Raw genomic sequence first — 27,420 nt, 5'->3', positions numbered from 1 at the left:
TTCCAGAAGGGAGGAACCATCCAGAACCTAGAGCAAGTCAAGCCGACCCAATTCAAGCACCTGAGGCAGAGGGATTTGATGACTCCCGACCCATACTTGGGCAGTGCTGGCCTGACCTTCTGGATATAGGCCAACTGATGGCTACCTCGGGTGACATTTCGGAGACAGACACCTTTTGGTGTCTTCTGGCCCTTTCCAAGCCCAACAGAGGTGGATCCGTCCCTTATCTGCCCTGTGCCAGAGAAGCTACTTATCAGATAACCTTTCCTTCATTCAGGCCATTCAGGTGGGGACCTCTTATTGGAAAATGAAAGATCGAGAACAAACCAGAATTGAAAACTGTTTTTTATCCCCCAACCTGGTATTCTCCAGTCATGTGACTCAGTGACCAGCGGTGGCATTCTGGCCCCCAGAAATACTGTTATCCGGTGGTCTTGGAGGTGAGACCCAAGCAGACGGAAAGAGGAGATGGGGCCCGTGGTGGCCAGGATGGGCCAAACTGATCACCTGCCAGGAGTGACCGAGCATGCAACACGCCCGGAAGGGAGCCTCGGAAGAGAGCAGCAGCATTGGCGGCCATTATCCCTGTCCTCAAGGAGCTCATAACAAATCGATTCAAGGACAAGCCCCACTCCGGTACTCTGTTACCCGCCACAGCCTGAGACCCTGTGGCCCCAGGCTCTGAGGAGAGAAGATGTCCCTCCTCATCACCGCCTCAGTGTGGAGCAAGGCCAGGCCTGGGCAGAGACGATGGGGTGGACCTGAGCCAGAAGCCAGCTAAAACGTGGGTGGGGAAGGTTGAAGTGCGGGTGACTGTCAGACCAGGGGCAGTTGGCTGGACGGCAGGCCGGGAGCAGTGAGGGGCCTGGAGGTTACTCCCCAGAATGCTGCTTGGACCGTTCCCACCGGGCCGCTTCTCTCCTCGGAGGCAGGCATCCACCATCAGTCTTTCCCTGTCTAGACTGGGAGACTCTCAGGGGGTCAAGGGCAGGGTTCAGGGATCCACCATTCATTCATTCAATCTTATTTATTGAGCGCTTACTGTGTGCAGAGCACTGTACCGTGCTGTACTGTGTGCACCCTCGAGCCTTTCTCCAAGTCCAAAGAAGGCCCTCGGCCATAGCCCCGGACCAAGGTAACAAACCGAATTAGAGCAAAATCACCCCAACTTTACCACTGCCACACACTACCTGCCCCAGTACAGCCCGGGGGTAGGACTAAGTTAACAGGCTTTGGGTGCCTTCAGTTCCGCTTTCAGTTTCCAGATGAAGTTTGGGCAGAGGCAGCTGATTATTTTAGATCTTTTAGACTGTGAGCCCACTGTTGGTTAGGGCTGTCTCTATATGTTGCCAATTTGTACTTCCCAAGCGCTTAGTACAGTGCTCTGCACACAGTAAGCGCTCAATAAATACGATTGATGATGACGATGATGATTATTAGTAACGGAAAACTGTAACCTAAGGGGTTGCCGCCACTACACAGTGCCTAGACACCTTGTGCACTCTGGGAATTTTCACTCGCAGGGCCCCAAACAGGTTGGGACATGCCCCATCGTCAACAAGGGCTCTGGCCCCACACAAGTTCTGGCCGAGCACCACCATTCCAGTTTTCAGCGTTTAAGTGTTTCCCCACCCCGGGGCTGGAAAAGACCACTTAAAGGAAGCAGCCAGCTCTGACCCTCTTGATGGCACCAACAACTCCCCCAGACCCTTGTGGGAGAGAAGAGAACTTTGGTCAGACAGCGCCAGCTGGTCTGGATGGGCCGCCACACAGAATTGGAAGAAACAGCGACTGCTCGTCCCATCTTCAAAACCTTTTGGAAATCTCACTGTCTCCGAGGAGCCTTCCTTCATTACTTTCTCTGCTCCCCAGGCTTCCTCTCCCTTCTGTCTTGCCCTTGCACTTAGACCTCTACCCTTTAAGCACCTGATATTCACTCCACCCTCTCCCCTGCAGCACTTACGTACATAGCCATAATTTATTTTAATGTTGGGTTGGGTCTACCCTTCGAGCTCCTTGTGGGCAGGGAACATGTCAACCCAACCGGTTATACTGCGTTCTCCCAGATGCTTAGTACAGTGCTCAGTACACAGTAAACGCTCAATAAATACAATTGGTTGTCTGTCTAAACCTTTTCAATACACACTGATTTAGCTATTCCACTGGAGCACTTTCTATTTATGAGTTATCTTACTTCTATTTTCATTTCAATGGTAGCTCCTCAAGGGCAGGGATCTGAAGGGCTTAGTACAGTGCTCTGCACCCAGTAGGTGGTCAGTCAATAACAATGACTGCAAAAGCACCCAGGAACCCAAACTTCGAGGAAGGAGAAGGTGAATGAGAATACCATCCCACCACGCCAGGCTCCCCCCACACATATTCTCTGGTCTGCCTTCCAGTGAGGACCTGTTTCTCCCTGCTTCTCCATTCATTCATTCAGTCGTACTTTCTGAAAGCTTACTGTGTGCAGAGCACTGTACTAAGCGCTTGGGAAGTACAAGTCGGCAACATATAGAGACGGTCCCTACCCAAAAACGGGACCCCTCCTCGTCTCCACTCTAAGCCACAAGCACAGGATGGCCTCCCTCCCAACCGTCCACTCCCCGTTACCTCTGTGACAGACGGAAGGACACTTGTGATTCCGACATCCGAGTGTTCGTCCACAGTTCTGGTCGCAGGGTGGGCAGTTTCCAGGACAACACTAGACAGGAGACACATAGAACCCTGGTGACCAGGCAGTCGCTACCACGAAGGAAACACAGAAGGGCCGGTAACTGATGGCCCACTTTCAGGAAGGCCCAGGTTTGGGAGGGGAAGGGGATGAACAGCTTTAATTGAAGCCCAGCCCCGCTCTCCTCTCACCGCTTTGCCACAAATATTCTTTCCAGTTCTCTCTGGATGGGAGAGGTTTGGAGGAAACAAATAGAGAGGAGCGGGAAGAGGGGAATGGGTCGGGGGAAGAGGAAAAGAAGGAGGGGAGGGTTCTGAGGAAGAGTGTGCAGTGCGGGGAACCTGGGGAAAGGGGAAGGCGGGTCTGTGGGGCACAGACCTAATGAGCTGCAGGTCGGAGGACTCCGTCGCATCTCTGCCCAGACTTCAGGGCCACTGCCTCTGAAACTTCTGATACAAAGGAGTAGACTGGGACCATGCAGACAGCTGGTGGCAAGGGCCCTGGCTTTCACAGGCACAGTCCTGATGGGGACTGTGCCTGCTTATCAGCCACATACCCAGGGGTTCTGATGGAAACACACAAAATCCTTCATCGGTCAGAAGGAGGTGCCCACCCCAAGGTCTCAGAGGCAGGGCCAGCTGCGACATGCCAACCGCGGCTCCCAATTACAGGGCTCAAGCCTCCAATCGCATTAGCTGCCACCTGGCTGACCCCCGGCAAACTGAAGCAATGGTGGTGCTTACCAAGCACAAAGCCCGGTACTGAGCATTTGGGAGAGAACAGAAGCATCATACATGGTGCCTGCCCTCAAGGAAGCAAAGCCCTCCAAAAGCTCTCTTCTTTCCCAGAAGCCTATTAGGCACCACACCCCAGCAGCAAAGACAGGGCAACACCTGAGGGAAGACGGCTAGCTTCCATGACGTTGCTTCATGACCCTGGGAACGTGCCTAGACACAGAAGGGATCTCTGGGACCAAAGAAAGACCATTCTTTTTCCCCCTTCCCCTGCCATCTGTCCATTCAAAAGGAACTCTGGCCTTCCGGACGATTTACCTCTCAGCCGGATTAACTATCTCTGAGAAGGGAAAACAGCAATCTAAAACAAAACCCAAGACTTGACAAGCCTTCAGACATGGGAGATGACCCAGGGGATGGGTGGGTGGACGGAGAGAGGGAGGGAAAAAGAGTGGTGGTTTACACCGCAGGGCGACAGGCAGAGCTGTGAGGGGGAGAGAGACAGAGAGTCTCCAACAGCTGACGACCTCTTTGCTCAGTTCACAATGGCACCATTCAATGAGGACAGCGGGAGCTTTGCGTGGTGTCTCGAAGGTGGGGCAGTCTCCCATCTGGCTCCAATTTGGTGAGGGGTTTGGAGGAGGGAAAGGGGAGAAGATGCGCCACTGCTCCAAGTTCAATCATGCAAGACTCAGCATTTCCAACAGTTAAGATGAGATACGTTTTCTTTTCTCTGGGAACTGATGTGTGGGTTCTTTGGCTGGTGGACACATGCAACTGGAGGCCAGGGAGAAGGTAAAAAATTTGCCGTGTTGGCAGTCCAACTTCTGGAAAGTGGCTCTGTCGCTGCATGCGCCATCCCCACAGTCTCCGGTAGACAAGGGACTGGGGACTCGAGGAGGCAGCTCCCTGCAAGCCCATCATGGGTCCCCAGCATGTAATGGTTGAAGAGAAAGTCCAGGTCCTGGGAGGTTTGTGCCCATGCTGAACTCCTGCTGGCCACCATCCACCACAGAAAGGGAGAGCAGGTAGGGCCCACACCCAGATGGCCTGGCCGTGGCCCAGGCGGGTACAAGATCTCAGGGAATTGCTGGAGGGCCGGGTCTGTTTTGGGGAAGAGTGAGCTTTCACGGTGCTCGCTGGGACCGAATTTGGTCTTGGCCACTTATCTAGTTGACTCTCAGGCAGGAGAGCCAAAGATAGCCTTATTTTACTGAGATTCCAGAAGTGGGTCGAGATGGTCTGCAGCTCGTCGTGGTCAGGAAATGTGTCTGTTTACTGTTATACTGTACTCTCCGAAACACTTAGTACAGTGCCCTGCACACAGTAAACGCTTAATACAATTGACTGACTCCACTGACCAAAGTTCTCCCCAGACCAGCTGTCAGCTGCGGCAGTCCCTGGGGATGGGGTCCCAGGGGAGACCGCAAGAGATCCTTCCCAGCCAATCAGGGGCTCAATCTGGCCCACTGGCCCAGCTGGGAGAAAGGGGCTGGAACGGAGCCCACTTTGAACAGCCAGAACAGGAGAAAATAACCGGGCAGGGGGTTGGGGTGGTGGTGGGATGGGAGGATCCTGGAGAACAGAGGCTCTGCCGCTTCACACCCATACAGGGCTCCCCACCCCAGCAGGCAGCACCTAACAGGTTTTCTGAAAAGTGGTCCAGGAAACACCTTTCCATTCTTGAGGTTCACGCTGATGCACTCAAATGATTTCATAAATTGCTTTTGCAGACCAGAAGACTTTAAAGCTTCAGTTTAGGAATAAGGCATCTGGCAGCTGCTAGAAACTAGCAAACTTCTTCAGAGAGTCCAGGAGGACCATTTTTTCCAGAATTTTCCCTCTTCAAGACAGCACCATGCCTCCCAGAGGGAATGAATGGCAGGGAAAAGGGCAGCTCTGCCAGCTGCCTCATCTGCTGCTGCTCTGTGTCAGACCCCAAGGCTTCTCTGGGGTCCCCTAGTTTCACTGTACCCTCAACAGCCGGAGGCCGCAGGACTAGGGGCACTGGTCCACACACACCACGGGGTCCAGGAGGCCCTGCCAAGCCGCTCTGGTGCAGAGGCTCTCAGGCTCACCCTGGCTGGGGCAATGGGAGGTGGGGAGCTGGGGGTGTTCAGAGCATTCAGGGAATGGCCGGTCACCTCCATTTGCCAGGTACAGAGGCAGTTGTGAACCAGCAGTTTAACATTCCAGAGTCATTATAATTTTCACCCAGAAATGTCCACTGACACACTGACTGCTCAGACCCCCAGAAGCCCATTCCGAAGGCCCCCACCTCCCCAGGAAGCTAGAAAGAGCTACAGCACCCAAAGGAGAGGAGGAAGGGAAAGCTCTGGCGAGAGGTTTGGAAAGTCATCCCAGTGGCCCCACAGAACCTACCTTCCTCTTACACTGATGCTTCTGGCAGTCTCGAACTCGAACACATTTGGTATCACACTGATAGGGCTTGTGACATGGCATTCGCTTGGAGTGCTTTCCGCAGCGACAGTGCTTCTCAACTTCCTGGAGGAGGGGGAAAAACAGAATTTGCTAGGACTTGTATACTGCCTGAAAACACGGAGGTGCCAAGGACCTGGCCGTTGCCGGGAGCTGGATCTGGCCAAGCTCTCCGAGTTAACGGGGATGGTTGGTGGAGACTTGAGAGCTTTCCTGTGGGGGAAAGAAGCGGCCCCTCGCCCCCCAAACTGCCGCCGGACCCACACTGTAGCTGACGCCACCCATCTCTGGACACAACAATCGAGGCCAGGCTGGGTCTCCTCGCACCCACAGCTCACCTCCACTCAAGGCCCGAGAGCCAAGCTGGCCCTACCCCACCCCGTAGGGGCCAGGCTGAGGGCAGGGCGGCCACCTCACCTGACCCGGGCAGCTTGGGGAGCTGAACCGTTATAAGGATGAGAACGGAGAGATAGGAGAAAAAACTGAACCCATAAGTAACTGGCAGAGCAACTGGAGCCACAAATCATTACTAAATGTGGGGGCACCCTACCATGCAGTAAAGGGTCCACCCCCAAAACCCCTTTTCTTGTCACGGAGGGGGGTTGGGGCCTGGCTCCAATGCTGCTCCTCTGAGCAAGGCCCTCCCACCCCCACCCGCCCCTGTCAGGCTCATTCCGGGGAAGGCGACCAACCTGTCTGCATATTTCACAAGGGCCTCGGTGGCAGCGCTGAGAACACCTGTGCAGCCCACATTCCAGGACTTTGTCACAACTGTCCCCACAGGTCGGCACGTCTTCCGTACACGGCAGGGAGAACTCTAAACACAGACAGAGTCACGGTCAGGAACACTAGCCTCAGTAGGCGATAACTGCCTCCTCGTTGGCATGGCAGGGATGTGGGCCGGGCACAGGCACGGGGTGAGGGCTTGGCTGCGCCCCTGTGCCCAAGGAACAGCAGTTCGGGGAGGGAGCTGCAGAGACCAGAGAAGCAGCGTGGCCTAGTGGATAGAGCACAGGCCTGGGAATCAGAAGAACATGGGTTCTAATTCCAGCTCTGCTACTTGTCTGTTGTGTGATTTTGGGCAAGTCACTTCACTTCTCTGGGCTTCAGTTTCCTATCTGTAAAATGGGGACTGAGACTGGGAACGCTACATGGGACAGGGACTGGGTCCAACCTGATTATCTTGTATCTACCCCAGTACACAGTACAGTTCCTGGCACATGGTAAGCAATTCAAGAATACCACAATTATTATTATTACTAGTATCAGGCCCCGTCCCAGTTTTCCAGGCGTAAAGCTCGGCAGTGGCGTAAACGGCAGGCTCGGACTGGAGGGAGCAAAATGAGCCTCATGACTCATTTCTCCTTAGGCTGTATTTCAAGTGAACACCCGTGCAAGAGGAGATTCTGGAATTATTCATCAAAGGATTAAAGGAAAGCAGTTACTGCCACACCGGGCGGATAACCTTGCGGATAACCTCCAAGCGCTTAGTACAGTGCCAAGCGCTTAGTTCAGTGCTCTGCACATAGTAAGCGCTCAATAAATACGATTGATGATGATGATAACCTTCTACAATCCCTGCTGGGACCAGAAGCGGCTCCAGCTAGACAGGAATTGCTTCTGGCCCAGACACGTGGGTGAGGTCTGAACACCAGGGCTCCAAGAAGAGTTGCCTAGGGAATCTGATCCACCTGCCATCCCAAGGTGTGGAGGGCCATTGTCAGTCATGGTAGAGGGACTACTGAGTGCGATCATTGAGCACCACGCCCTGTGCTGAGCGCTTGGAGAGCTACCACATCCAACTCCTGCCTTCGGGATACTTGCCTTCGGGCAGGCCAAGCCTGGAGCGGAGGTGCCAATGGGGGCACCAGACCAACCTCTGGATGCCAACCGAGGTTGTGGGGGCAGGAGGCAGGGCAAGGGCCACAGGTGGGCAGCAGTCATTGTGGTGAGCCCCACCCAGCAAACGCGGGAAGAATCAAGCGGGTCCGGAGACCGTTCGTCCTCCAGGACCCAGAGGGCGTTGGGTGAGCAGCCAGCCATGCCACCGCAGGCAGGCGGGTGGGCCAGGTTCTAGGGAAATGGCGCGGAAGGCAACGCTTACTGGATTTCTCACATGGGCAGGACCGTTTCCCAGACCGGGGACACTCTCCACAGGGCCCAGCATGGCAAACCCGCTCACATGTATGACTGCCGCACGGCAGCGTCCTCCCACACACCTGCAACAATCAATCAAGAGTACCTGTTCAAAACTTACTGTGTGCTTGGGAAAGTACAATACAATAAGAGTTGTTAGATGTGGGTCCCTTTCCAAAAGGAGCTTACAGAGGGAGACAGATATTAAAATAAACTACAGATGGGGGAAATAATACAGTCTAAGGACCGGGTCATAAGTGCTGGTGGGGCTGGGGTATTATGATGCTTCAGGGGTACACAGCCAAGTGCCTAATCGACGCGATGAGGAGGGGAGGAGGGATGGGGAAACGAGAGCTTCTTCAGAAAAGGCCACTTGAAAGAGATATGATTTTAATAAGGCTTTGAAGGTGGGGAGAATGGTCATCTATCAGATATGAGGAAGGAGGGAGACCCAGGCCTGAGAGGCAAGGGGCTGTTGGCAGGATAGTTGAAATTGAGGCACAAACAATATGTTGAGTTCGAGGAACGGAATATGTAGATTGGGTTGTAGGAAGAGTTCGACAGGTGAGGGAGCTGAGGGAGAACTGATTCAGTGCCCTAAATCCATTAGTAAGAATTTCTGTTGGATGTGGAAGTGGATAGGCTGCCACTGGAGGTTTTTGAGGAGCGGAGAGGGATACACGGAATGGTTTTTTTGGAAAAAAGATCCAAGCAGCAAAGTGGAGTAAGGACTGGAGAGGGGAGAGACTGGAGGTGGAGAGGTCAAGGAGGCTGGTGCAGTAGTCAAGGCAGAAAATGTAAGAGCTTGGATCAGCATGGTAGCAATTTGGATAGAGAGGAAAGGGAGGATTCTAGAAGTGTCGTGAAAGTAGAACTGACAGGATTTCATGACAGACTGAATATACGATTTGAATGAAAAAGATGAGTCCAGGGTAACACCAAAGTTATGAGCTTGTGAGACAGGCAGAATGGTGATGCTAGACTGTAGCATCTAGATTCGAGACTGTAAGTCCGTTATGAGCAGGGATTGTCTCTACCGCTGACTTGTACTTTCCAAGCGCTTAGTACAGTGCTCTGCACACAGTAAGCACTCAATAAATACAACTGAATGAATGATGCTGTCTATAGTTACGGGAAAGTCACTGGGAGGCAAGCGTTTGGGTGGGAAGATGAGTTCTGTTTTGGACATGTTAGGCAGGACATCCAAGTAGAACTTTCTTTAAGGCAGGAGGAAATGCGATTTTGCCAATAAGGAGAGGGTTCAGGCTGGAGAGGTAGGCCCCCACAACACACACTAAAACCTGAGCTTCGGTGAGGACACTGTGCTTCTCAGAACAGGAACGCTGCCTATCTAGCGTGTAGCGGGGGCTTCAAGAACGAGGCTAGAGCGACACCTCCTATTCCCTCCCAACTGCGGGCCCCTGCCAGAGGTCAGGCTCTCCGCTCATTCCGAGATCACCTTCCCAGACAGAGTCCCTCTACGACAACCTTTCATTCTGGGAACAGAATGGGACAGGAGGGGTGCCGAACCACGGCCCCAGGGCTGCCCGATGCTCAGGGCCCAGGAGCGACACTCACCCGGTCGCAGTGCCACAGGGGACTGGCGCAGAGTCTTTCGGCCACCTGCTTGCCACAGATACACTTCTGTCGGCTCACGCGCGGGCAAGGCTGACAGCTTCCTAAGACCCAAGAGGCAACAGCAAGTCAGATTTTCGGGTCCGCCTCTGCATCCAGCACTGGTTTGCCAAAAACTCGCAAGAGAAATGCCACCCCCTTACCTGCATGACAGGGGCTCTCACATTTGTGCTGCCCGCACGGCAAAGTACGGCCACAGGACTTCTGGCAGGACCAGTCCTTGGTGCTGCAGCGGCGGGGCACTGGTCTGGCCTTCCCACAGTAACAGGCGGTGGAAACCATCTTTGGGCACGGAGGGCAGGGGCCTGGGAAATCGGGTGGAAAACATCAGGACGGATGGGCCATCCGACAGGAGGTGGGCAACCCCCTTCCACACTCTTGCCGGCGCTATACATACTCAACATATTACCGGCAAGTCCTTCCACTGGCCCTCCCCCACCGAACTGGGGCTGGCCCCCGCTCACCAGGGTGACAGAGGAGCAAACACTTGTGCCCACAGGGAGGTTTGAATTCCCTCTCGCACACTTGGCCGCAGGAGTGTGGCACGAGCCAGGGGTCCAGTGGGGGATCCTCCACCTTCCCACAGTAGCAGTAGTAGCGGGTGGGTGTCTCCGATCGGTGGTACTCAAAACGACACTTGGGGCTATAGCAGGAGAGAAGGAAAAGTGAGCAGAGAGAACTCCATCGGCTTCCAAGTGGTGGCAAAGGAAGAGAAGTCAGTCAGTCTCCCTCTATGTAGGAAGCAGGTGATCAATTTTCATCTTCGCCCGAGGGATGCCCACCAGAACAGCAGCCCCCACCCAGAGGAATCTCTGACATAGGAAATGATTCCCACTTGGTGTATAGAGAGGGATGGTTTCCTCTGATCTCACCACACAATGAAAAGACGTCCTCCCTTGTTCCCTAGCAGGGGAAAATGTCCAAGAGAAAATGGTGGTGGGCAGAGGGTGGGAGGCAGCTGCAGCCTCCCATCGTGTCCCTTCCTGCTCCCCAGCCACTGCCCATTAGCCCAGGAGTCAGAGAAGGAGGAAGCGACTGCTCAGAGAGGCCATGGGGCCTGGCAGAAAGAGCCTGACACTGGGAGTCCAAAGGCCCGGGTTCTAGTCCCAGCTCTGCTTCGGGCCAGTTCGGGAACTTGAGCAAGTCACTTAGCCTCTCTGGGTCCCAGCCTCCTCAGCTGGAAGATGGGGAGAAAACATAGGCCTCTTACGAGTCCTGGACCCAATCCAAATCCAACTCTCTTTTATTTGCCCCAGGGCTGAATCCATAATATAAGAATTATTTCCCTGGCTTAATGTCAGGCCCCAAAAACACTCTTTTAATGAATCCCGATGCATCAAAACCACCTCCACAGAACCAAACATCTTCATTCTAAGGGGTGATCCTGAAACAGGTTATTGCAGAGAAAAGCCCCCAAACTCTCAGCTGTTTAAGGAGGCCCCCAAACGGCTCTTCGCGTTCTCTCAGGAGACAGGGGAGTTGTTACGGTTCGCTCCTTACAAGGGCGAGAGGTTGGGCCAGCAGGTCAGGACTTGGTCTCGGAAACTGAACTAAGGACGGTGGAAGAAAAGGAGGGAGGAAGCCTGGAGGAGGGGGAGAAGGAAGGGGAGGAGAAAGGGGTGGCAGCAGCAGCTCTGCTCCAGAAGAGAACAGTGAGCTTTGCCTTTCCATGGTAACACTATAAAGATCAGCAAAGCAAAGCCAGGAGTAGAGTGGGACAGGTCTGCTTAGAGAACAACCTCCAAGTGACCCGAAAATGCCGGCAAATGGCCATCTTAGTCCAAGGGCATCTGTTTTAGTCTTTGATTTCCTAAAGATTCATTAGCTACCGCATTTGAAGACATGAGACTTTTGGGAAAGGCAAGAAGTCGTCACAAAGAACCAGATAAATCATCACCCCCATACACATATTTGCACTCCTGGAAACAACAGATCCTTGGCCGAGCACAGTTTGGGGGAGCTGGAGCGAGCAGGAGCTTCGGGCTGTCAAAGCGGTTCCAGAACCACGGTCCCACTATCACAACCACGAGAATCAGCGTGGCTCAGTGGAAAGAGCACGGGCTTTGGAGTCAGAGGCCATGGGTTCAAGTCCCGGCTCCGCCAGTTGTCAGCTGTGTGACTTTGGGCAAGTCACTTCACTTCTCTGGGCCTCAGTTACCTCATCTGTAAAATGAGGGTTAAGACTGTGAGCCCTCCGTGGGACAACCTGATCACCTGGTAACCTCCCCAGCACTTAGAACAGTGCTTTGCACAGAGTAAGTGCTTAATAAATGCCATTATTATTATCCATCACGCTCCTCCAGCCCCCTCCGCAACTGCCCAGTCCTTCAGTTATAATGTGGCTGGCCCAGTGCCGCTGTCCATCTGTCACTCACCCTCAGCCTTGGGGAAGGAAGACTGGAACTCGGGGGGCCCGGGGACTCTCCGACCCCTACGTAGGCCCACTATCGTTCAGCCTAAGCTGAGCCCGCTCCCCACCTTATTATCGGCTCTGACCTGCTGCTTTCTTGCTCTCCCGCCACAGGACCCCACTCACTCCCAAGTGGGAAGCAGCGTGGCCTAGTGGATACAGCCTGGGCCCGGGAGTCAGAAGGACCTGAGTTCTAATCCCAGCTCTGCCACTTATCTGCTGTGTGACCTTGGGCAAGACACTTCACTTCTCTGAGACTCAGTTCCCTGACCTGGAAAATGGGGATTATGACCGCGAATCCCGTGTGGGACAAGTACTGTGCCCAACCTGATTAGCTTGTATCTGCCCAGCCCTCAGAACAATGCTTGACAGATAGTAAGTACTTAAATACCATAATAATAATAATAATAATAATACCAATAATGAGAAGCAGGGCACCACCTCCTGCCTTCGTAAAGAGCAGGAAGCACCCAAGTTGTCCTCCACTGCAGCTCCTGCGGACAGCGAGGCCGAGAGCTCCACGGTCCGCTTTCCCACAGCACAGGGGGAGTGTCACGACCGTCACACGCTTCATCCCCGTAGGGTCCCAGTGTCCCCAACGATAAGGGGACTCTGCCCAGCCCAGACTCCAGTGCAGTCATCAGGAAGGCGGGTGTCCTTCCCCACATTTTCTTGAGGGTCACGTGGCTCCTTCGGCAAAAGTCTGAAGGACTTCCACAATTTGCAAAAAAATAAGTACTCAGATTTGGAGGCTGGGACATCCCTAGCGGTTTTTCAGGTGCAGCCATTTTGATGAGCCTCACCTAAAAATAGCTAAATATCAGCTAAAGGACTGAACCAGGATGACACGCCCCATTTCTCCAAGGTTTTTGCTAAGGCTTAGGTAGAACGGGACTAACTCAAGGACCTTCCTGCCAATACCTAGACTTCGGGTTCCTCATCTGGCTGTCTGGGAAGTCATGGCCCGGCTGACAGTTGGCTCCAATTCTCAGATGCCCACGAGCCCGGTGGGCTGAACGGCGAATTAAGTTTACCATGGCCAAGGATAGTCTCTCTTCCCGAAGTCATCATCCGTCAGGGGAGAAGAAACGAGGAAAAGACTATCGCGGGCCCACTTCTGGATACACGGCATGTGAAAGATACAGAAACATCCAGAGCAACTCCAAACCTACATGGAGAAATCACCAAGTTAATCTCCAAGACAGCTTTTGAGCCAGGAGCGGGTTCCACAGGGTAATTCATTTCAAAACTCACTCTGCCTCCAATTCCCTCTTTTCCCTTTGTTTAGTGCCCTTGGAAACTGTCATTTAGAGAGAGGAAATTCTGAAAGAAGACTGTTCAAGAATCTGCACTTTTCTAAAAAAAATCACAAGCCTCTGGCTTTTAGACTGTGAGCCCACTGTTGGGTAGGGACTGTCTCTATATGTTGCCAACTTGTACTTCCCAAGCGCATAGTACAGTGCTCTGCACACAGTAAGCGCTCAATAAATACGATTGATGATGATGATGAAAAAGAGAAAACGTGCATAACTATTGTTAGAACAGTGGTGAGTTTGCCAGTGAGATGGAAGGAAGGCGCATGACCTAGTGGAAAGAGCATGCTCCTAGGAGTCAAAAGGACCTGGGTTCTAATCCCGGCTCTGCCACTTGTCTGCTGTGTGACCTTGGGAAAGTCACTTAATTTCTCTGTGCCTCAGCTACCTCATTTGTAAAATGAGGATTAAGACTATGAGCCCCATGTGGAACATGGACTGTGCCCAACCTGATTAGCCTGTATCTACACCAGTACCTATTTAGAACAGTGCTGGGCACATAGTAAGTGGTAAACAAATGCCATAAAAAAACAAAACAAAAAAACCCAAAGAGTGTGAGGCAGGGACTGGGCCCAGGCATTTTCCTGCAGTGATGTTGCCACTCGGTGGTACCCCAGGGGAGCAATGGAGGGTGAGGAGAGGAGAGGAGCGGGTGAGGTGGGTAGGTAGAGAGACTCACCGCTTGGTTTCTCTTGACCGAAGCAATGCAGATCAGACAGGTCAGAGCCCCCGCCTGAAAGGCTTCGTTCACATACTGACGAGTGCGCTCCAATTCACTTCCATCACCCCCTGGGGGCAGGGGGGAAAAAGAAAAATAATAAATGGAAAGACCAGGCAGAACTTCCCATCTTGACACTAGACCAACCATTTCTAACACTCCAGCTCAACAGCACTCAAGCACACTGTTCAGGGAACCTTGTATCTACCCCAGTGCTTAGTACAGTGCCTGGCACACTTTAAGCGCTTAACAAATACCATAAACAAAACACGGTGGACCCTCTCCACCCCCGCATCTTACCTCCTTCCCTTCCCCACAGCACCTGTATATATGTATATATGTCTGTACGTATTTGTTACTCTATTTATTTATTTATTTTACTTGTACATATCTATTCTATTTATTTTACTTTGTTAGTATGTTTGGTTTTGTTCTCTGTCTCCCCCTTTTAGACTGTGAGCCCACTGTTGGGTAGGGACTGTCTCTATATGTTGCCAACTTGTACTTCCCAAGCGCTTAGTACAGTGCTCTGCACACAGTAAGCGCTCAATAAGCACAACTGATGATGATGATGATGATGACCCTCCAGAGAATGCCAACAGAGCCCGCAGACCAGTTCCGTCGGCACGTGAAAAAGGCCAAACCAAATCAGATGGAGACGAGCCCGTGCTGGAACTAACTGACATTAGGCGGGAATGTGGGCAAATTCCCCCCATTAAAAACCGGCCCTCTGCGTCCGACAACGATCGCTTCACTTGAAATATCATCTCAACGAAGTCCCCAGAGGAAAAAAAAGAGGTTTCTCACCAGTCTGACTGGTGTACGTTGTAAATGTCTTGGCCATAATTGTCCCGTGTTTTCCTTCAAAATCTCCATCTCCTTCTTCATCAGATGAGGAGCTAAAGGGGCCATCCACAAACTTCTTCGCAGCAGCCTGATTGGCCTTCTTGATTTCCTCGAATTTTTTCTGAGATGTGAGCTCTGTGAAAGAGTGAACTGACCATAATTTTTCTGGAATATCTTAAGTTCACAGGAAGGGCTAGGGCTTTAATAAATCCTACTAAAACACCCCCCTGGCCACTCCCAAGCCTATGTAGAGCTGAGCCCTGAGACAGTCCCCAGTGAAATTAATTGTTCTCAGCAGATAAAACCCTAGCAGAGCCCTCCTTAACCTTTACATCTCAGGACACTTGGATAGGAGAGTTCACTGAAATTGAAGTTTTCCCTTTGGCCACTATCTTGCTGATGACTCTCAAGATATTACATCCAAACCCTGAATCCCAGAAATACAGTTGACAATCAATCAATAGCATTTACTGGGTGCTTACTGTATACAGACCACTGGACCAAGCACTCGGGAGAGTCCAACACACCCGAGTTGGTTAGACTCAATCCCTACGCTAGTGGAGCTTACAGGCAAAGATGGCTTTCAGGAGAGGACGAAAGCCAATTCCATGCCACTAGACTAGTCACTGTAAAATTAAAGGAGAAAGCGACCGGAAGCAGTTGGCACATTGGCGGAAGAGTAGAGGGAGTTTTCTGTTTCTGGGATTCTAGAGACCGTGTCAGGTGGAAAAGGAAAATCCTGCATTTCCAAGCCAGCCCCTCCCCTACTTGGACAGCATTTCAGGCCGCTAGCGGATGCAGTCCCCCAGGTGGAAACGAGGCTGCGGGCAAGGACCACATCACCTCTGCGGCGGTTTGAGGACGACAACTTGGAAAACAAACTGTTTCCACTTGACTCCCAGCCCCCTGTTCGCCCCAGGAGTGTCTTCGAGGACATGACAGCCTGTGTCTCACTTGTTTGGGCAAGTCACTTAACTTCTCTGTGCCTCAGTTCCCTCATCTGTAAAATGGGGATTAAGACTGTGAGCCCCCCGTGGGACAACCGGATCACCTTGTAACCTCCCCAGCGCTTAGCACGGTGCTTCGCATATAGTAAGCGCTTAATAAGTGCCATCATTATTATTATCATTTAGAAGGGCCAGAATTCAGCCTCAAGACACCCGGACCAGGGGGTGGGAAACCATCCTTGAAGAACCCCGGATACCAACAAACTAAGTCCCCCATAGCCTACAGGCACCCCCACCAGCTACCACAGCATCACTGGTGACTGACGTCATTTATGCCCTCTGCCCAGACAAGGAAATAATAATGACGGTATTTGTTAAGAACTTACTATGTGCCAAGCACTGTTCTTGGCAGTGAACGAAAGAACTTTCTTTCTGAAAGAACCCCAAAGGGAAAGAACGACCCCAGCACCCCCCACCCGGGGGAAGGCAAAGTGAGCTTTAAGGAAGACACCCCAAGACCTCATTTTAAAGAAAGTTAGTACTCTCGGCTGGCCCCATGAAGAGCGGTAATCACCCCCACACCTTACTTTGATGCACAACTGTTATGAGCGGAGAGGATGGGCTACTCGGACATCTTCTGGGTGGGAAGTCCTCGAAAAAGCCCAGAGGACCACAAAGATAGCCAACCCCCCCCCTTGGAGAAAACAGGTGACAGAGGGGAGGGGATTGAGGATGCGTCGACATCGAGGGGCAGCAAGATGCCACAGTCTAAGCCCTAAAAGATGGGGCAAACCCTGAGCTCCCAGAGCCCTGCAGAGAGCCGCTGCCCAGTGATGCACAGATGGACAAAAGCGTGGAAAACCAGATCGAGGAACTATTCAGGAACTCTGGGAGAGGAGCAGGATGAGAGCGGCATCTGGCTTCCCACCGAGGTGCAGCTCTGCAGACAGGTTGCAATTTTCATCTCCAAACAGCAACACAACCTGGACCTCATATGCAGCACTCCCCTCCTGCTGGATTTTACACCGGCTCCTGACGAGGCGATGGGAGCCTTTGGCTGGCCAGCTGGTCAGAACGGAGGCAAGGCTCAGTGCATCCTCTCTGGCCAGGGCCGAAAGCAGGGAGCAGAAGGCCAAGGCAGCTCGGCACCCACAAGGCTGCTGACTGGGGACAGGGAAGACCACATGGGCCATAAGCGAGGGGGACAGAAGAGGTGCCGCAGAGAGCCACTGAAGTCAAAATGGAGCAGCAGTGGTGGAGGTGAAGCAAACAGAAAAGTCAGAGAGAACACATCATCTCAGAACTGTGGGAGGGGCCAAACGTCCATCGGAGCTATGCAAGCTGTGTGCGCTAGATAAATACTCCTGATTTACTAAGGAAAAGCTCTGTGAGGTATTTCCAGAACAAACTCTAGAGAAAGGGGTAGTGATTTCCCACCATCCCAACAGAGATCTCCCCAAGCTGCCCCTTCAGAGATTGTGTCCCCTCCTCCCTGCCCCCAGAACTTATGTACAGAGCTACCCTTGACTGCTTCCTCTTCAATGTGCGGTATTTTAGTTTCAGCCTCTCCACCTCTACATGACTGTAAGCTCCTTGCAGGGTGGGGATGATGACTAACTCTACTGCATTCTCCCAACCACCTAGTTCAGGGCTCTGCAACAGTAAACGTCCATGAGACTGAAAGCTCCTTATGGGCAGGGAACATATCCACCTATTCTTTAGTACTCTACTCTCCCTTGCCAACTTGTTATGTTGCCAACTTGTACTTCCCAAGCGCTTAGTGCAGTGCTCTGCACACAGTAAGCGCTCAATAAATACGATTGATTGATTGCACTTAGAACAGTGCTCTGCACACAGGAAGAGCTCAACAAATATCACTGACTGATTACTCCTTGATGGCAGGGATGGTGACTACTAACTCCACTGTACTTTCCCAAGCACTTAGAGGAGCAGCATGGCCTAGTGGCAGAAGCACGGGCTTGGGAGTCAGAGGACACGGGTTCTAATCCCAGCTCTGCCGCTTGTCTCCTGTGTGACCTTGGGAACGTCCCTTAACTTCGCTGTGCCCCAGTTATCTCATCTGTAAATGGGGATTACGACTGTGAGCCCCGTGTGGGGCAACCTGATTACGCTGTAACTCCCCCAGTGCTTAGAACAGTGCTTGGCACACAGTAAGCACTTAAACACCATAACTAATTATGAAGCAGCGCTCCGCCCACAGTAGGCGCTCAGGAAATACTAATGATTGGCAAGCTCAGCATGGCATAGCGGATACAGCATGGGCTTGGGAGTCAGAAGGGCCTGGGTTCTAATCCCGACTCCGCCACTTGTCTGCCGTGTGACCTTGGACAAATCACTTCATTTCTCTGTGCCTCGATTAACTCATCTGTAAAATGGGGGTTGAGACTGCGAGCCCCACATGGGACAGGGACTGTTTCCAACTCAATTTGCTTGTATCCACCCCAGCGATTAGCACAGTGCCTGCCACACAGTGAACAAGTACCATAACTGTTACTCATTATTACTATTAAACTGCGTGTCCGAGGGGGTGAGGGCTGGACTGTTCCCCGGCAGCCTCGACAAGCCTCTTCCTCCCTTCAAGGCCCTACTGAGAGCTCACCTCCTCCAGGAGGCCTTCCCAGACTGAGCCCCTTCCTTCCTCTCCTCCTCGTCCCCCTCTCCATCCCCCCATCTTACCTCCTTCCCTTTCCCACAGCACCTGTATACATGTATATATGTCTGTACATATTTATTATTCTACTTATTTATTTATTGTACTTGCATATCTATTCTATTTATTTTACTTTGTTAGTATGTTTGGTTTTGTTCTCCGTCTCCCCCTTTTAGACTGTGAGCCCGCTGTTGGGTAGGGACCGTCTCTCGATGTTGCCAGCATGTACTTCCCAAGCGCTTAGTCCAGTGCTCCGCACACAGTAAGCGCTCAATAAATACGACTGATTGATTGATTGTCTGTGCCTCAGTTACCTCATCTGTATAACGGGGGTTGAGACTGCGAGCCCCACATGGGACGGGGGCTGTTTCCAACTCAATTTGCTTGTACCCACCTCAGCGATTAGCACAGTGCCTGGCACACGGTGAACAAGTACCATAACCGTTCCTCATTATTATTATTAACACGATTAAACTGCGTGTCCGAGGGGGCAGGCTCGCCAAGGCGGTCTCACCGCTGGCTCCCGGGGGGCCCCCGCCGCCGCTCCCGCAGTTCTCCGCCGATGCCGCCGCCGCCGCTCCTCCTGCTGCCGCCGGTCCCCCTGGTCCCCCTCCTCCTCCTCCTCCTCCTCCTCCTGCTCGTCGCCCCGGGCGACGGCGGGGCCCCTCGGCATCCTTCTCCTGCCCCCCGCCGGGGCCCCCCCGGCCGCGGCCCCCGAGGCCGGGGGGGGCCCGCGCCCTGCCTCGGCCCCGCCCCACGCCCGCCGCCCGCCAGGCCGCCTCCATCCCTGCCCGGGGAGGAGGCCCGGGGGGGAGGCCCGGGGGGGAGGCCCGGGGGGACAGGCCCGGGGGGACAGGCCCGGGGGGGAGGCCCGGGGGACAGGCCCGGGGACAGGCCCGGCTCCGGGGGTCGAGGGGCGATCGGGGACGGGACGGGGCGGGGCGGGAACGGGAGGGGACCCGAAGGCGGGAGAAGTGGGGCCGCTGACCCGAGGAGAAGGGGGGCGGACGGGCAGGATGGGCGGAGGGCGGCCCGGGACGGCCGATCGGCCGCTCCCCCCCCCGGCCCCGGCCCCGGCCCCGGCCCCGGCTGGCCCCGGCTGGCCCCGTCCGGCCCCGTCCGCCGTCCGCAGCCGCCGCAGCGCCGACCCACGGAAGGCTACGTCTCCCTCTCTCCCTCCCTCCCTCCCTCCCTCCGGAGCCCGCCTGCCACGACTACAACTCCCAGCGGCCACCGCGCCCGCCCGCCACGACTACAACTCCCAGCGGCCACCGCGCCCGGCCGCCCGCCCGTCCTCCCGCCGGCCGCTTTCCCTTCCGGAGGCGCTGTTCCGTCCTTCTCTCGGCTCCCGGCCTCAGTCTGGCGGCTGCCGCGCCTCGCACCGCCTCGGCCCCGCCCCCCCACCCCCCCCCGGCCCCCAACTCCCTCCCGGCGGGCAGTGGGGGCCGCTCCGCCTCCCGCCCGGACCCGGACCCCAACTCCCGGCCCGCCCGCCCGCCCGCCCGCCCGCCTTCCCTCCCTCCCAGCGCGCGGCCCCCGCTGGTCCCGGCAGGCTCCCGTCCTGTCCTGTCCTGCCCTCTCCTCTCCTCAGAGCGCGCCGCCATAGACGGCCGGGACTCCGTTCCCTTGAGGCCCGCCCGCCCTCCGGCCCGCCCTCCGGCCCTCCGGCCCTCCGGCCCTCACACCGCCCGCCCCCCGCTGCCCCCGGCAGGCTCCCCTCCTCCGGGCGCCGCCCTAGACGCCCCCTGCTTCCACCCCTCCACTTAAGCGACCTTCCTTCTAGTGCCCCCGCCCCAACCCCCCTTCCCGATCCGGTCCTGACCGACTCTCCCACCACCCCGGGAAAAAGGCCCTTGTTATCGCCAAGTTACATTAACGACAACCTCATTCGCACCTACTCAGCCTTCCTGTCCCGCCGTCGACCCCCGGGCCCGGAATGCCCCCAGTCCCTCTGCCCATCCGCCAAGCTCGCTCTCTTCCTCCCTTCAAGGCCCTACTGAGAGCTCACCTCCTCCAGGAGGCCTTCCCACACTCAGCCCCTTCCTTCCTCTCCCCCTCGTCCCCCTCATCTTACATCAATCAATCAATCGTATTTATGGAGCGCTTACTATGTGCAGAGCACTGTACTAAGCGCTTGGGAAGCACAAATTGGCAACATATAGAGACAGTCCCTACCCAACAGTGGGTTCACAGTCTAAAAGTGGGCTCACACCTCCTTCCCTTCCCCACAGCACCTGTATACATGTATATATGTTTCTGCATATTCATTACTCTATTTCACTTGTACCTATCTATTCTATTTATTTTATTTTGTTAGTATCTTTGGTTTTGTTCTCTGTCTCCCCCTTCTAGACTGTGAGCCCACTGTTGGGTAGGGACTGTATATGTTGCCAGCTTGTGCTTCCCAAGCGCTTAGTACAGTGCTCTGCACACAGTAAGCGCTCATTAAATACGATTGATTGATGATTGGGGGCTGCTCCTCTGCCTCGCACAGCCTCCCGCCTCCACCCGAACCAGACTGGAGGCCTTCCCAGACTGAGCCCCTTCCTTCCTCTCCCCCTCGTTCCCCTCTCCATCCCCCCATCTTGCCTCCTTCCCTTCCCCACAGCACCTGTATATATGTATATATGTTTGTACATATTTATTACTCGATTTATTTATTTATTTTACTTGTACATATCTATTCTATTTGTTTTATTTTGTTAGTATGTTTGGTTTTGTTGTCTGTCTCCCCCTTTTAGACTGTGAGCCCACTGTTGGGTAGGGACTGTCTCTACATGTTGCCAACTTGGACTTCCCAAGCGCTTAGTACAGTGCTCTGCACACAGTAAGCGCTCAATATATATGATTGATTGATTGATTGATTGAACCACAACTCCCGGCGTGCACTGGAGGCTGCTCCTCTGCCTCGCACAGCCTCCCGCCTCCATCCGAGGCACAGCTCCCGGCGTGCACGGTGGGCTGCCGTCGGAACCGACCCCTGAGCCTGCTTCCAACACCCTTCTTTCCTCCCTCCTCTCCTTTTCCCCCGTTCCCCTTCCTTCCTCGTTTCTCCCTCGCACCCCTCCCTTTCCAATCTCGTTGATGTCGGGGTCTACAGCACCTCCCGCGTCCCCCGCCCAGACCAGAGAGAATCAATCAATCGTATTTATTGAGCGCTTACCGTGTGCAGAGCACTGTACTAAGCGCTTAAGAGAAGCCCGGGGGAAGGGGAGGGGAGGGCCTTCCCAGACTGAGCCCCTTCCTTCCTTCCTCTCCCCCTCGTCCCCCTCTCCAGCCCCCCATCTTACCTCCTTCCCTTCCCCACAGCACCTGTATGTATGTCTGTACGTATTTATTACTCTATTTTAACTTGTATATATCTATTCTATTTTGTTTCGTTAGTATGTTTGGTTTTGTTCTGTGTCTCCCCCTTTTAGACTGTGAGCCCACTGTTGGGTAGGGACTGTCTCTATATGTTGCCAACTTGGACTTCCCAAGCGCTTAGTACAGTGCTCTGCACACAGTAAGCGCTCAATAAATATGATTGATTGATTGGTCGGGATTAGGCCGGACCTCAGGTAAGGATGGAGAGCAGGAGCCAGGGTCGGTGGGAGGAGGAATGGTGAGCCCACTGTTGGGTAGGGACTGTCTCTATATGTTGCCAACTTGTTCTTCCCAAGCGCTCAGTACAGTGCTCTGCACACAGTAAGCGCTCAATAAATATGATTGATTGATTGAATGGTGACGCGGAAGGGAGTGGGAACTGATGAGTCGGGGAAGGCCTCTTGGAGGACGGTCGCCTTCATCATCATCATCAATCGTATTTATTGAGCGCTTACTATGTGCAGAGCACTGTACTAAGCGCTTGGGAAGTACAAATTGGCAACATATGCCCTTCAGCAGGGCTTTGAGGGGGTAAGAGGGACATGGACGCATCAGTGATACTTATTGAGTGCTAACTGTGTGCTCAGCACTAAACTAAGGGCTTGGGAGAGTAAATCACATAAACAGACACACAACAGCATTTTGAGGAAGTGAGATTGTTGGCAATGCTTAAGGGAAGGTACATTTACCAGTATCACCACCTTAACAAAAGGCAGTGCTACCTAAATGCACCATTTGGAGAAGGGCAAATTTACCAGTGTCCCCATCTTTTGGAATGCGCATTGTATCAGGTGGGCAGGACAAGGCTGTCGGTAAGAGAAGCGGCGTGGCTCAGTGGAAAGAGCCCCGGCTTTGGAGTCAGAGGTCGTGGGTTCAAATCCCGGCCCCACCACTTGTCAGCTGGGTGACTTTGGGCCAGTCACTTCACTTCTTGGTGCCTCAGTTCCCTCATCTGTAAAATGGGGATTAAGACTGTGAGCCCCCCCGTGGGACAATCTGATCACCTTGAAACCTCCCCAGTGCTTAGCACAGTGCTTTGCACATAGTAAGCGCTTAATAAATGCCATTATTATTATTACCTCCACCCTTGAGACGGGCTGTAGCACCTTTTGGGAGAGGGCTAGTGTTGTCAATGACGCCATCTTTCCGAAGGGCGGGGAAGCGGAACGTTGCCTGGGCCGCCATCTTAGTAAAGGGCCTCGTGGCCGTCGCCGCCATTTTGCAGAAGGGCAGGAGTGGAGCTGTTCGGCGTCGTGCCACCATTTTGAGAAAGGGCGAATATTGGCAACGTCGCCGTTTTTCGGGAAAGTGCGGTCGCCATCTTGGCAAAGGGCAAAGTTGTCGGAGACACCATTGTACAGAAGGGCACCAACCGGAAGTGGGACTAGTCGGTTACGTCAGCTCGCCGGTCCGCATGTGGTCCACGAGGGGGCGATAGAGGTGCAGTCATCCTCCGGCCGTGGCTGAGCTGCTTGGAGCGGAAACCGTATCATTCACCCATTCAATCAATTGTATTTATTGAGCGATTCCTGTGTGCAGAGCACTGTACTAAGCGCTTTGGAGGTACAAGTCGGCAGCATATGTATCTATGCGGGCAGGATGGTTTAAGCGCTTAGTACAGTGCTCTGCACACAGTAAGCACTCAATAAATATGATTGATTGATTTAACGGAGAGGGCGTGAGCAGCAGGAGCCCTGGGTTCTAGGAACAGGTCTGACACTGACTTGTGTGACCTCGAGCAAATCGCGTAATCAATCAGTCTTATTTATTGAGCACTTACTGTGTGCAGAGTGCTGTACTAAGCGCTTGGAAAGTACAAGTTGGCAACACATAGAGACGGTCCCTACCCAACAGTGGGCTCACGGTCTAGAAGGGGGAGACACAGAACAAAACAAAACATATTAACAAAGTAAAATAAATAGAATAGATATGTACGAGTAAAATAAATAAATAGAGTAATAAATACATACAAACATATATACATATATACAGGTGCTGTGGGGAAGGGAAGGGAAGGGAAGGGTCTCCCCCTTTTAGACTGTGAGCCCACTGTTGGGTAGGGACTGTCTCTATGTGTTGCCAATTTGTACTTCCCAAGCGCTTAGTACAGTGCTCTGCACATAGTAAGCGCTCAATAAATACGATTGATTGATTGATTGATTGAGGTAAGGCTTAACTCTTAAGCCTTAACTGTGAGCCCACTGTTGGGTAGGGACTGTCTCTATATGTTGCCAACTTGTACTTCCCAAGCGCTTAGTACAGTGCTCTGCACACAGTAAGCGCTCCATAAATACGATTGATTGATTAAGGCTTAACTCTTTCGGCCACAGAACCCTCACCTGTCAAATGGGAATGAGACCTGCCTCTACCTCCCTCTTAGAGTGGAAATCCTGGATGGAGTAGAGGCTGTACCTGATCTGAATATCTTCTATCTACCTCAGCGTTTAGTACAGTGTTTGACACAGAATAAGCATACACTAAGCGCTCCATAACTTCAATTGAATAAATGAAGTGCTTAATAAATACTACCGTCATTTGCATTATTATTATTGTTTTAATCAAGGCAAGCTGGCCTCCTTTCCTTACTGGTTTTCTCCCTCCCTCTGTCCCTGATGCAAATGTTCTGTGACACTGGCAGAAGGCCCTCACCCAACACTCTCTCCATTGACCTGGTTTAAGGTCTGCCGTATGAATTGGGACAGTCACCTAACCTCTCTGGGCCTTGGTAAAATGGAGCTTCAATACCTGTTCTTCCTCTTACTTAGAGTATGTGTAGTCTGTGGACTGTGTCCAACCAGATTAATTTATATCTACTTTAGTGCTTAGTACAGTGCAGGGCATAATTATTCATAATTATAATAGTTATGGTATTTGTTATGCACTTACTATGTGCCAAGCATTCATTGTTCTGAGCGCTGGGGTACGTACAAGGTAATCAGGTTGCCCCACGTGGGACTCAGAGACTTAATCCCCATTTTACAGATGAGGGAAGTGAGGCACAGAGAAGTGAAGTGACTTGCCCAAAGTCACACAGCTGATAAATGGCGGAGTCAGGATCAGAACCCACGACCTCTGACTCGTAAACCCGGGCTCTTTCCACCAAGCCACGCTGCTTCTGATTCCCAGGCCCGTGGTCAAACCACTGGACCGTGCCCAAGGTAGCCTCCTGTCCGTCCCCAAAACGGCAACATCTGGAGTATTCTCCAAGGTGGTTGACTGCCCTTCTCAAGTTTAGCGTCATATTCAATTCCACCCTTACCTAAAATAGCAGCTCTTCCCTTCCTGAGCTTGCGTCAGATAAGTGGGGCCCGATAAGGAACGCCTCCCCAGTTGCTGCTAAGGATCAGTCCGAAACACAGAACCACCCTCTTTGAAAGCTTGCGAACGAGCCTAAGGAATTTAGAGTTCCACCGTACTTCAACCCTACATTGTTTTGTTTTCTTTTTTAAATTAGGGAACAACCTAAAAAGCGCTAAATGAAAAATCTTCAATGTTTTTTCACTCGATGACGATTGTGCTATTTGCTAAGCGCTTAGTATGTGTCAGGCACTGTTCAAAGCCCTGGGTTAGATACAAACTAATCAGACTGGACACAGTTCCTGTCCCATGTGGGGCTCAAGGCCTCAATCCCCATTTTCCAGATGAGGTAAAAGGCACAGAGAAGTGAAGCGATTTGCCCAAGGTCACACAACAGACAAGTGGCAGAGCTGGGATTAGAACCCAGGCCCGTGCTCTATCCACCGGACCACACTGCTTTTCTAACATTTCTTCTTAGCACTTTCAGGTCAAGATGGGCTGAAGTAGATTTCTAGATCCATCATCAGCCTGTCCACCTAAACCTTAGTAAACTGAATGCAACTGGGAGATGAATGACAGATCATCGCTACTATAATAATAATAATGGCATTTATTAAGCGCTTACTATGTGCAAAGCACTGTTCTAAGCGCTGGGGAGGTTACAAGGTGATCAGGTTGTCCCACGGGGGGCTCCCGGTCTTAATCCCCATTTTACAGATGAGGTAACTGAGGCACAGAGACTCGCCCAAAGTCACACAGCTGACAATTGGCGGAGCCGGGATTTGAGCCCATGACCTCTGACTCCAAAGCCCAGGCTCTTTCCCCTGAGCCACGCTGCTTCTCTACTATAGATTCTACTCTGGAGAGTAGAATCTACCCGCTTTTTGGAATGAGGTGGGTAGCGGCTGGGTTTGATCCTCTCAGTGAAGGGGTCCCCGTGTGGCCTTTGCCACTGGTGAGGAGTCTCTCCTTGTGGTCAGTGGATGCTCTTGAACTTTTGGAGGGTCCAGAAGACCACAGCTCCTCAGCGAAAGATGGGGCCAAAGGGAACCGATGGCCTGTGGGGTGAGGTCACCAGGGGCTGAGATACTGATCTTCTCGCTGCCTAGGGCGTGGATGAGAACTCTGTAGCCATTGGGAGCAGATTTCCCCTCCCCAACCTGTTCACAAGGTGACCCTGCACCTCACCCCCCAAAAGCCCCAGAGCAGAGGACTGGTGTGGGAGAATAATAATTATGGTATTTAAGCGCATATTATGTGCCAAGCACTCCGCTGCAGCTTACTTGCTGCCCCCCCTCCCCCCAGCAAGCAGCACGATCCCCTGCCCTGCGACCTACCTCCTCCAGGAGGCCTTCCCAGACTGAGCCCCTTCCTTCCTCTCCCCCTCGTCCCCCTCTCCATCCCCCCCATCTTACCTCCTTCCCTTCCCCACAGCACCTGTATGCATGTATATATGTTTGTACATATTTATTACTCTATTTATTTTACTTGTACATATCTTATTTATTTTATTTTGTTAGTATGTTTGGTCTTGTTCTCTGTCTCCCCCTTTTAGACTGTGAGCCCACTGTTGGGTAGGGACTGTCTCTATATGTTGCCAATTTGTACTTTCCAAGCGCTTAGTACAATGCTCTGCACACAGTAAGCGCTCAATAAATACGATTGATGATGATGATGATGATGACCACCCCTGGCTGGACAACCTGCAGAGGTGCCGGGCAAACAGCAGAGAGAAAGCGGGCAGGGCTGCCTTGGCTCACCGGGCCCAGGAGGAGCCAACGTGGGCATCAGATGCACCCGCAATCTCCGCAGAAAGGTCGGAGAGCCACCCCCAGTGGCCCCTATCCCCAGCTCAGGGCCCGTTTCATGCCAGCCTGAGTTTACACCGATTTATCAGGAAATCTTAGGTGCCATCTCTCCTCTGGATGGGCGGTCAGAGGTGGAGCAGGAAAGACCGGAGTAGCCCGCGGAGCCCAGGACAAGCTTCTTTAATCCTCGGCATAAGGGAAACAGAGAAACATAGATGGTGGAACACAACTCGCTCTCTGCGCGGGTCTTCCCAAAGGGTTTGGTTGGGAGAGACAAGAGTCCGGCACGTCAGTGGGTTGGAGCCGCTGCCGGACCAAGGGTCACAGACAGCCCGGTGAGACTGCGAGGTGCCCGGCGTCCCCGGCCCCTGCTCTGGACCTTGGGCCCAGGCCAAAGCGGTGGAGAGATGGCCCCTCCCCCGCCCCCTC

General features: G+C 53.1%; 1 protein-coding gene across 1 annotated transcript in view; it reads right to left on the bottom strand.

Moving 5' to 3' along the window:
* The window catches only part of NFXL1 (nuclear transcription factor, X-box binding like 1), a 33,922-nt gene extending 14,617 nt beyond the window's left edge, over positions 1-19,305 (bottom strand). Inside the window, exons 1-11 of the mRNA XM_038769248.1 lie at positions 19,035-19,305; positions 14,864-15,037; positions 14,018-14,127; positions 13,060-13,193; positions 10,080-10,258; positions 9,759-9,920; positions 9,559-9,659; positions 7,949-8,063; positions 6,537-6,661; positions 5,788-5,910; positions 2,611-2,701 (exon numbers count right to left, since the gene is read on the bottom strand). Coding sequence (XP_038625176.1) covers positions 2,611-2,701; positions 5,788-5,910; positions 6,537-6,661; positions 7,949-8,063; positions 9,559-9,659; positions 9,759-9,920; positions 10,080-10,258; positions 13,060-13,193; positions 14,018-14,127; positions 14,864-15,037; positions 19,035-19,305 — 1,585 coding nt within the window. The remainder of the gene's footprint in view (positions 1-2,610; positions 2,702-5,787; positions 5,911-6,536; positions 6,662-7,948; positions 8,064-9,558; positions 9,660-9,758; positions 9,921-10,079; positions 10,259-13,059; positions 13,194-14,017; positions 14,128-14,863; positions 15,038-19,034) is intronic.
* Between the last annotated feature and the right edge of the window lie 8,115 nt (positions 19,306-27,420).

This window comes from Tachyglossus aculeatus, chromosome X5 (genome assembly GCF_015852505.1).
Source record: "Tachyglossus aculeatus isolate mTacAcu1 chromosome X5, mTacAcu1.pri, whole genome shotgun sequence".
NCBI classification, from domain to species: Eukaryota; Metazoa; Chordata; class Mammalia; order Monotremata; family Tachyglossidae; genus Tachyglossus; species Tachyglossus aculeatus.
This window is presented reverse-complemented; position numbering and strand designations above follow the sequence as displayed.